The sequence below is a fragment of the Augochlora pura genome, chromosome 4 (genome assembly GCF_028453695.1).
Source record: "Augochlora pura isolate Apur16 chromosome 4, APUR_v2.2.1, whole genome shotgun sequence".
Lineage (NCBI taxonomy): Eukaryota > Metazoa > Arthropoda > Insecta > Hymenoptera > Halictidae > Augochlora > Augochlora pura.
In genome coordinates this window covers 6149000-6159508 of record NC_135775.1, presented here as the reverse complement: position 1 = coordinate 6159508, position 10509 = coordinate 6149000, and the positions used below count along the sequence as shown (strand labels likewise).

At 49.6% G+C, this 10509-nt stretch overlaps 2 protein-coding genes across 3 annotated transcripts; one reads left to right on the top strand and one right to left on the bottom strand.

Annotated features, from left to right (window-relative positions):
* Positions 1 to 2452: 2452 nt before the first annotated feature.
* On the bottom strand, positions 2453 to 5476 carry LOC144468704 (uncharacterized). The gene has a single exon (XM_078178367.1). It carries the CDS (start codon positions 4072 to 4074, stop codon positions 2470 to 2472), a length of 1605 nt encoding a protein of 534 aa, XP_078034493.1. The 5' UTR covers positions 4075 to 5476; the 3' UTR covers positions 2453 to 2469.
* Positions 5477 to 8185: 2709 nt separating this feature from the next.
* Xbp1 (X box binding protein 1) lies at positions 8186 to 10453 on the top strand. Of its 2 annotated transcripts, none has more exons than XM_078179681.1 (3): positions 8186 to 8703; positions 9040 to 9540; positions 9885 to 10090. In XM_078179681.1, the coding sequence occupies exons 1-3, from the start codon at positions 8432 to 8434 to the stop codon at positions 9949 to 9951; spliced, it is 840 nt and encodes a 279-aa protein (XP_078035807.1). In that variant the 5' UTR covers positions 8186 to 8431; the 3' UTR covers positions 9952 to 10090. The 2 variants fall into 2 exon arrangements, with proteins under 2 accessions (XP_078035807.1, XP_078035806.1); XM_078179680.1 differs by having other exon boundaries at positions 8194 to 8703; positions 9926 to 10453.
* The last annotated feature ends 56 nt before the right edge of the window (positions 10454 to 10509 follow it).

The window sequence follows — 10509 nt, the reverse complement described above, 5'->3', positions numbered from 1 at the left end:
AATCGGACGTTTTCTCCATCCCCTCCGGTTATCCGCGACGTCGGCGTGTATCCGCGCGCGTTCAAACAGTCGTCAGTGTTTTCGGGACGATAGAAGTCAACGTCGCGTCTCCGTTTTTCCACTCCCCGGTCCCTCTGGGAGGCCCGTCGTCTCTCGGAGTTTCGTCTCCTCCGATTCCCATCTTGACCGCGCCCCCTTCCCGTCTGTTCTCGCCCAGATATCCGTCCCGTGCCCGACCCGTCCCATCCCTTCTCGTCCCCTGAGCCGACCCGGGGCTCGTCTAACTTCGCGTTTCAGCCTCGCCACGCCACGCCACGCCATGCCACGCCAAGCTGCACGTAGCCACGCCACGCCATGGCCATGCCACGCCACATCACGGATAGAGAGAGAGCAAGAGAGAGAGAGAGAGAGAGCGCCATGCCAAGCCGTGCCACGCCATGGCTCACCTCGCTTCGTCTCGCTTCGCCACGGCTCGGCCGTACCGCCGGTGCGGTCGTGCGGTCACGTTGATCGATCGTTACCGTGTAACGAAATACGGTCCCCGTCCGTTTCTCCTTGAGCGCGCTCTTTGAAAAGGGCGCAGGACAAAAAAAGAAGAAATCCTGGCCTCTCCCTTTCCCGCCGGCTTTCTAGAGAGATCCTCCAAAGGAGAGAAAAAGAGAGAGAGAGAGAGAGCGACGAGAGACCAAGGGGACGCGTTCCGTTAGAGCAGGACAAAACGCGATCGCCTGCCATTTCCTGTATACGAAACGAAAACCAGGAAGAAAGAGGAGAAAGGAAGAAAAACTCCCTGTCTCGGCAGCCTGCCCCCCTCCCGGCTGTTCTTTGTTCAACCACGGTGTCCTCTTCTCGGACCCCTCCCCCTTTTCTAGATGCAACGTCCCCGTGGCGAGAGAGCCAGGGGCGGTGGGAATTTTTGGCACTTGACGATCTCGCGATGATTGTCGATCGGATTTCTCCCCGCGGGTGGTGGGTGGGGGAATGGGGGGGGGGGGGGCGATCAAGGACCGTCGGGTTGCGAACCCGAACGGGGACGTCGAGGCTGACCCGTCCGTCGGAATGATATCGATATGCGCGCGGCTAATGGAATCTCGCAGGCAGGGAACGCGACTAATACTATATCGGTAATATGTTTCGTTAACGACCCCCGTCCATCGATCCGGCGACCTAAAAATACTATTGTCGAACCCGGTCCGTGCCGGGCGAAAGAAAAGAGAGACCGGTGGACAGGGCGAGTCTTATAGGTAAAAGCGTCTTAGGGTTCTTCGAGGGTTTGCGCTGACCAGCTCTCTTCGAGGAAACCGCGTCCGGCGAACGCGCGAGTTGTTAATGCGAGACTAAGCAAATGGATTTGTCTACCTGAGGCTAGAATATCGCAGGTGGATGGGCGATCGGTCGATGGGTATGTACGGTGTGTGTACACGGACGACGACCGTTTCTCCATAGCGCGTCCCGTTCCCTCCATCTGTCCCTGTGCGACTCCGAGATGCGTATCTGCGCTAGTGTGACCCTCTCTCTCTCTACGTGTATTTGTCTGTCTGTAGAATTGTACGTGTCTCTCTGTGGCACGTATATGTGTGAGTACCGCGTGCGTGCACAAGGGGGTTCTCGTGTGTTTATCCTGCGGCTTTCTGCTCGTCTCTGTCCGTCCGTCCGGCCACCCGCACACTCCCAACACAACAGACGAAACACGCCGCGCGCAACGGTCGTGTTGTGTGTCGCGACGGCCACGCACGCACACGCACACGCGGGTCTGTATACGCGCATACAATACCGGCCAAAAGTTTACCAACGTTTCTCGAATTTGAGTACCCTGCTCGGGTGGAGGCTGGAAGCTTCGACCCCCTTCCGTTCGAATAACCCTCGCACCGATAACCAGAACCGTGTAAAGTGAACCTTCGATAGAAGATTTTGCAGAAATTTTGCTCTCTGTGCCCTATCGCCATGTGAAACGTTTAGAGTCACTAAGACACAATTAGGAAACTGATCGATTAACAACTGCATCGCGACCAATGTCGACAATCGTACCGAAGAGATTATAAGTACCGGTGTACGAAGACGTTTTTACCGTAACACGATGCAAGGGCCAACGCGAAACGAAACAGTTGACAACGGTTACTGGGGGTTTATAGATTCCGGACCCGAACTTTCGGCCGGTAATGTACGTTCGCGTACATACTGCACGTACACGTAGGTAGATGGGTGGGTAGGAGCGGTTGGGTAGGTATGTACGCAGAGATAGATGTATCCCGTCGTGGTGTGTACTAGACCAACCCGTATGCTCTTTAACGAGTGGAAGAGATAAGTCGCACAATGGGTAGGACAGAGATAGAGGAAGAGAGATAGAGAGTGAGCGAGAGAGAGAGTGAGAGGAGGAGAGACAAGCGAGCGGCTGAGAGCTTCGCAGCCGGATTACGTGAATAAATGAAGGCTGGCAACGGGGTCGGTCTGGAACGGGCTGGTGGTCACCTAACTCTGCGGTAGGAGAGCATGGTAGCCGGGCGTCTCGTAAAAACCGGCCGCTTGGAGGGCATGCAGCGAGCTGGCGTGATGCCTGTGTATCGTGCTCGCGTACACGCTGGAGACGCCGCTGGACGAGACGCCGCTGGAAGCACCGATGGACGTGGACGAGGAGGACGACGAGGATACCGAAGACGACGACGAGGCCTGGTGGCCCAAATGGGAGGCCGCCCGCGACAGCAACGTCGCCGACGGCCGCCTGTACGGGTGGTGGGCGACGACGGCGGACGCGGTCGCGACTCGCAAATGGCTCGACGCGCTCGAGCAACTGGTCGCGTTGTATGTCTGTTGGTAGCTCTGCCGTAAGATACCGGAGAGCGACGCGGCCGTCGGAGTGACGGACGACGAGGAGGAACTTCGGTCGCTTTGGTGAGGTTGATGATGCAGTTGATGCTGGCTGGTTCGATGCTGCTGCTGCTGCTGCGGCTGGTGTTGCTGCTGCTGATGCTGATGATTGTGAGCGCGCATCGCGCGGAAGTAATGTTGATAAATACCTGATATGACTGCTTTCTCGTCGGCAGAAATCATTTCGGTGCCGGAAGTGGTCGGCGTCGCCGAGCTTCCTTGCTGCTGTTGCGACTGCTGTTGACCACCGTGATGAGGATGCTGAGCGGCGAGCGTGCGATGATGATGGTGTGGCTGCGGCGGCTGAGGATGATGCCGTCTCTGCTGCTGCTGCTGTTGTTGTTGCTGCTGCTGAGACAGAGTCGCTGCAGCGTTCAGCGCCGCCCGATAGGATGCAGCCATGGCAGCAGACATCTGGCCGGTTGTGGAGGCGAGGTTTGCGGCGGTCTCGGTGGTGGTTGCAACGACCGCCGCGGTGGCCGACAGCACGGCCGTGGCGGAACTCGTCGAGGACACAGCCGACGAAGTGGAGATGGAGGAGGCCACTTCCGTCGCAGCCGCTGCGACGGCGGACGAGGTCGAAGACACGGTCGCGGTAGCGACGACGACGCCGGCGGCAGCCGCAGCCGCTGCCGCTGCGCTCCTCCTGCTGCCCCTTCTCGACGAGGTTATGGGCGCATTCGCCGGCGGCGGTAGGTTATTCACGAACGGACTTCTCCTCTCGCGTTCAGCGCGCCGGTAGTAACAGGGGTGTATCATGAGAAGGGGCTCGCCACCGCCGGGTGGCGGCTTCGCCTGGCTGGGCAATTCGTACTCGACACTGCAATCCACGTGGAGAGGCTGCGAGTAGTCCTTGTAGTCCTTGTAGGTGGTCACCGCGACGGCAGCGGCGGCGGCCGCGGCTGCCACCGCTGCGGCGGTCGCCGTGGCGGTCGTGTTCGCCGTCGTACCCGTGCCGGCGCTAACGGTCGCAGTCTCCAGGATCGTCGTCGGTGCTGGCAAAACCGTCTGTTGCTGCTGCGACTGTGGTGGCTGCGGTTGTTGTTGCTGCTGCTGCGGCGGTGGCGGCTGTTGGCCGGTCTGCTGGCCCGTCGTCCCCCCGTGATGGTGATGGTGATGGTGGTGATGATGGTGGTGGTGATGGTGATGACCGTGTCCGTGCATAGCGGCACCTACTACCACTTCCTTCTCGTAGCAGGCGGCGGCCATGTTGGAAACCTCCTACTATCCAGGCTTCCGCCGGCGAACCGTCCCTTCTTGCGCTCCCGCTGACCAACGACCCACCTCGGACGCTAGGCCCTCATCTCGTGGGATCCTCGCGATTATTCTCCCCGATGACGACCACCCGTTCTCCGTCTCGCCCAGCGTTGGTCTCGGGTGTCCTGTCAAAGAGGCCGGGGAGACGCGTGCTCGCGATCCACCGGCAATTTCGATCCTCGGATCTACTTCACCCTCTCGCTGCTTCACCCTTGTCTTCTCTTCTGTTTCTCGGTTTGTCTCGCGACGAGACTAGCACTCGACGAACGTCGCGATAGAAATGGCAGTGGGCGATGTCACGTTACAAGGGGCTCACCTTCGAGCGATGCGGACAGTAGTATGGGAACATCTCATCGCGGCGAGAGGGTCGCCAAATCCAAGGGTTGGACCAATTCGGGTATATCCAACTCCAAGGAAAGCCCCGGACGAGCAAGCTACTATCTATCGCATATCTCGTGGAAAGGGGTTGAGAGACGACAAACGCTGCAGCGACAACTGTGTTGCGTATCTAGGAACCGACCGGCTTTCCTTGAAATCTACTTGTAGGAACCCCTCTCTGACATGCCTACCTCTGTGATCTCTCTTCCTTTTCTCCCCAAGGGCGATTTATGAATTCGGTTGTCTCGTCCGTTCGAAACCCTTCACCCGGACGCACGATCTCACATTTCACTTTGTCACGACGATCCCTCCGAACGAATCTTTCCGACGGCAATAGCCGTGCATCGCGTTCACGCCTTCTCGTCAGGATTTCTGACTGGCGAAGCCCTTTCGGTGAAAGCTCGGAAACGAACCACCGTGGGAATAAAACCGAGCATCGACTCGGCGTGTGTTACACGTCGACCGATGGTGCTGGGCTCTCCAGGCTGGGCGTAAACGTCGCTTCGCTGGGCTCTCCCGTTTCTGGCAGCCCCGTATGTTTCCGTGCGTGTGTGTGAGCCACGGACCCCGATGTGTTACGCCAATGTAATGCCTCGGGTTTCTACCGTCGGCATCCGCGCATACGCTCCACTCTAAGACTCTCTCTCTCTCTCTCTTTCTCCCTTGCAGTCGAGACTGCTCTCCTCTCTGCCCTGTCCCTGTTACACACGGCGCGATCACGCACACACAGCCACACAAAAGGATATTCGACCGAGGAGGACACGTTCAGGCTCTCTCGGAGGGGTACGCCATTGCTGCGCGTGTGTGTCAACTCCGTCCGGTGCGGCGCGGCACGGCGTATCGGTTACGCATACACACACACGTGAAGAGCCTGCGCCTATGGCCACCAATACATACGCTGTTTCACGTATATGTTTGGGTAGGGTACGCACACTATACTCGGATTAGAAACTTAACTCGATCATCCCGTGTGCACTGCCGAGATGCGACTGAGGCCCATGCTGTGCTATCGCTCCGTTCGAGCCGAACCCTCGTGTCAACCGAGGACATTTTGCAACGCCCCCTTTCCCTCTCCACTCGGCAAGGGCTCGAGTTGAGCGCCGCGGCGTGGTGGTCGATCGTGCGGGTTTAAGCACGGTTTCCATGAAATACCGTGGAGTACGTACGCATCTAAGTCGAGTGGATGCAGTCAGGGTTGTTAGGTTTGAACAAATTCTATCCTAGCGCCATCGACGGTGGAGTAATGCACTCAATTGAAAGCGGAAGTGCAAGATTAACACTGTTATGCATGCGCCCTATTACGCAATCCACATTTAGACGATTTGGATCATTCTGGCTAACTGGATGTCAAGAGAAAAGGCAAATGTGGGTTTTTCTGTCTTATACCTGAAACTTATTTCTAGTTGCGATAACAAGCCATTCAATCTGGCCACATTCACACAGTGGTGACTATTTTACTAACCAACTTTTATAAGTACATATTTGTGCAATAATTAACTAGCACCTATCTAAGTTAAGCACAAATCTGATCAACAAATAGTAAATTATAACTAGTTTTTTACTTTCTTTTTTGGACACATTAAGCTGCTTCCAAATTAAGAACATAACTGAAACATTTATGAAAAAAAATATCGTGGTTGATAAGGTGGTTGATCGACCGAGCGCAACCGTGCTTCGACTATCGTGACGGTTTCGGACCGCGTTCGAAACATTATTAGCATGATTAGTTGAATCGTTTGCAGTGAAGATTAACAATAACGGACCTCGTCAAACTACGTAAAAGATATTTTTGTTTCAATAATTACATATCCAAACAAAATTCAACGAATGATTCACAGAACTGTTTTAATAATAAATAATCGCGTTAAAGAACGAAAAGGACATGCTTGTTAAAGATTCGTAACGATCATCATTAATAGTAAAGTCACGCATTTAATTGAAGTTGTATTTACTGCTCAGAAATGTGGGTCACGATTTACGACGTCGGTGCACTGACCCTGCACAATGTTCAGCTGATCCCAGGTCGATGACCGTATCGAGCAAGGGATACGATCAGAGGGACCTCAGGTATGAATGGTATGGTTAATTAAGACGGAGCTCATTTCCACAGGACAATCACCAAATACTGACCATTTAATTATTCACTAACAATTCCGAGTTCTGAAGATACCCCATGGGGTGTTTTCCTCTTCTACCACTACGATTGTAGTATTGATGAAATATTTTGTTTCATGAACGTCATTAGAAATATGTTGTACAGTTAAATGAAAATATTTTCTAACAGTTCAAATAGTTTGTCATATAAAGGCATTCCGTACATATTTTTAGTACTATTTGTGTCCAATATGTTACATTCTTAAGACTTCATTAATGACAATGATTACACTTCCCGCGTATAGTTGCAGCAGAAGTTGTAAATCTACTAGTATTTTTATTCTATAGAGTGGTGACAAGAAGTTAAGGTCCGCCTATTTACCGTCGACGGCGCTAGGATAGAATTTCTTTAAATCTAATAACACTGGACATAGCCAACTCTTGAAGCCACCAAAATGATTTCTTTAAAAATTTATATCAAATTTATTTGGACGATTAAAAGAGTATTCTAAGCGTTCAGAAAAGATCAAGAGTAATTCATTGCGTACGAAGATGGAAATTTTAAAATAACGCCATTTCTGATAAGTAGTGCCGCTTGTAGTGAAATATCAAATCAAAGTTAAGAGATCTTCGCAGCCGGTAATCGACGCAGTAAGAAAACTCCTAAGTTGTTAAAGAAACTACCAACTGCAGATATAGTTTTTAAAAACATCAAATGGCGCCACTGTGTATTTCCACCTTTATCGGTAAATTTGTCTAACAGTTTCAGTATTTTGCCTGTACGTCTCAGCACTGTTTGCATTTTTCAATGCATCGTGATTTTGAAATCATGTATAGTAGATATGCATGTTTAATAAATTCGTGCTATTTCATGAACTGAATATCACTAAACATTTCACAAATTACCGAAATTATCGAAATCGTGACCAATTGTTACAAAATGATTTCTGATAAAAAATCACAAATTATTTAACGCAGAACTTTTTTTAACGCAGTTATCTGGCGAAAATAATTTATACCATTAGTCTACGAGCGTCTTGCCATGGATAGCGTGTAATCATATTTATTTATCTAATGCGTAACACCAAATACGGTTACATAAATCTAATTCTTTACCTCTGTTTAGACGTACTCATGGCAAGAGCAACAAAGTAATCAGAAAGCTATCAATGTTATCCGCGCTATGCAATCTCCACTATGTCAATGATATCAAGAGGAAATTAATTGATATACTGTATTTTTGATTGCTTCTGCAATGCTCGTTTTTTATCTTTGAATTTGTAAACCTTATACTACTTAGTAATTCGCAAACAAACAAGATAAGAATTCAAGTAGAATGTATGACCGTAATCGAGTAGAAAATTACGTTAGACGTTGAATGAGCCGGGGAACGTCATTGTAGGCGGAACCGATACCACGATGAAAAAACAAACCCAATGCGGTTTCTATCGTGCGATTGTACCGTACAGGATGACGTCAGCCGTCGTATTCTGCGGCACATTGGTAGTAGGAGACTAGGCAGGCAAGGAACAACGTGGCAGCCAATAACGGTGCGACACATGTAACATCGGTCGTCTCCACCAGTCGCGCTACAGTTTGACGTCAACAATAATTCTAGGATGTTCATCGGCGGGTCAAATGCTGCAGGCCCTCAGTTCGATTGCATCAGCTAGAAGGTCTCTAGAAGCGGAATTTCCCTCGCTGGGGAGTATGTGTCGGCTCAGAAGCCTTCCGACGGTTCAAGGCGTTCGAACGAGCGGAGGAGATATTCACACCCTAAAGTAAAGTTCTAAACAAGTGGCAGTGGATAAGTTCGTGACATATCGAATGGCAGATTATGAGCGTATTGAAGAGTGTCATCATCACGTTGCCTAAGGCCCTGCCGAAGGCGGCTGGAATTGTACCTGGCAACAACAACTTACCAAAATCCATTACAAAATTAAATTTCTCCACTGCAGTGCTGTCGGATAAATTGAAAATGGAACAGAAGAGATTCGCTAAACATGAAAGTATGCAAGACGAGGGCGCGATATTCAAGTCAGACTCTTGTGTACGTGGAAAGAAACGGCGACTGGATCACTTGACATGGGAGGAGAAGCTGCAAAGAAAGTATGTTGAATCAACATTGTTGTATTCCTCTGTTGTTTATAAGTTGACACTCTAAAAATTCAAGTTCTTTCGAAAATAGTTTATATCCCGGTAAAAACATACTCGATGTTTCGTACGCTCTTTTTATTTTTTTCTACTTCATTTGTTTTCAACTTTTTAAACTGCGCGCTAAAAGTCCCACGCCCTTTATGTATTGCGCCTTTTATTTTGAAATCCTTCACTCAAAAAGCCCGATAACCATTTCTATCAAGAATAAATTTTATTATCATCAATTGCGATGACTTAGGATTTTCTTGTAGACAAAGAGTTTATCAAATTTTAATATCATTTTTACAGGAAGTTAAAAAATAGGGTAGCGGCTCAAACTTCCAGAGATCGCAAAAAGGCGAAATTGGACGAACTAGAAGACACAGTGAAATCGTTACGAGAACAAAATGAATTATTGACGCAAGAGTGTACGATGTTAAGGTCGCAAAACGATTTGTTGGTCACTGAAACAAAACGATTAAGGAAGGAGAAAGATGCAAAGAATTCTGGAGAACTGATCTGCTCAATGTGTCAAGGCCGTGTTGGTTGTGCTGTTTCCTCGCTGGGATCTACAGTGTCCCCCAATCACCCTCTGCCGCAGGGTGGAGCAATACAGCTGGCACAGTCTCTGACACTAACCCCAGGAGCAGCAGTTCTCCTGAAGATATTGACCATTTATCTCCTCTTGAAGAATTGTTTGGTGACCTCCAAGGGGATGACTACATCGAACGACTTGAAGAACTTGCAGAAAGTCTTTTGCGAGAGGTTACCGCAGAAGTGGAAACAAATCCTCATAGAACAAATGAACAAGTGAGTATTATAATACCTTAAGCCGAATGTATAACATTTACAAACAATATCATAAATCATGCACGTTGTAGTAATGAATGAACTGTTTGATGCAGAAGAAAGAGCATATCCATTGACAACAATAGGAAATTGTATGATGGGTTAAAATGCTGGATTAAAACTGCTAATGGTTTGACTACCTTGAAGGCTTAAAAAATTTGTAAAGGCTTTTATTTATGAAGAAAAAAGTTAAGCCATCAAGATCGTGTAACCATTAACACCACCAAATTCAATTAAAATAGAATCCTCAGATGCTTGAAACGATTCGTTCGTTCCTAAATATATATTGTTCACTGGTGTCTCAGTTTTCCCTTCATTGATGATGTATTGCTTGCACCTTGTATAGGTGTCAATCAAGGAAGATACCGCTAAGAAACGTGATCATCCAGAAGGAGTGGTGGGGCAGACATCAGAAAATGTGGAAGCCGGTCGAACCTGTGGAAGCTTGACCGCCTACCAACCGTGGCATCCTGTTGCCAGCACAGTCAGCACACCTTGTACTCGTAACACAAACACACCCCCCTCAATCAAGTCCGAGGTCGAAGTCAAAGAAGAAGTCGACGCGCATGACTTGGACACAGTTTACGGCACCTATGACGAGACTACAAATTCTATAACGATCATCTACCCGGGCGAAGAAAACGGCGTTGGTATTCAAGAGTGTGTTCAAGAAGTGAGTACCGACGGCGTTTGCTCGATCGAGGACTCGTCATACTTCACATCGAACTGTTACTATTCCAATAATCAGTTTTCACCGTCTTACACGTGCACGGACACAATGTCGCCATCGAGTATACATTCCGAAGACATAGACTCGGGTTTCATGCAAGCCAAACTGGATTCGAACGCGTCCGACTGCGGCTATGAATCTCACGATTCTCCCGCACCCGACATTAGAAACGAGAAGAGCAACCTGGCCCTCGCGGATCT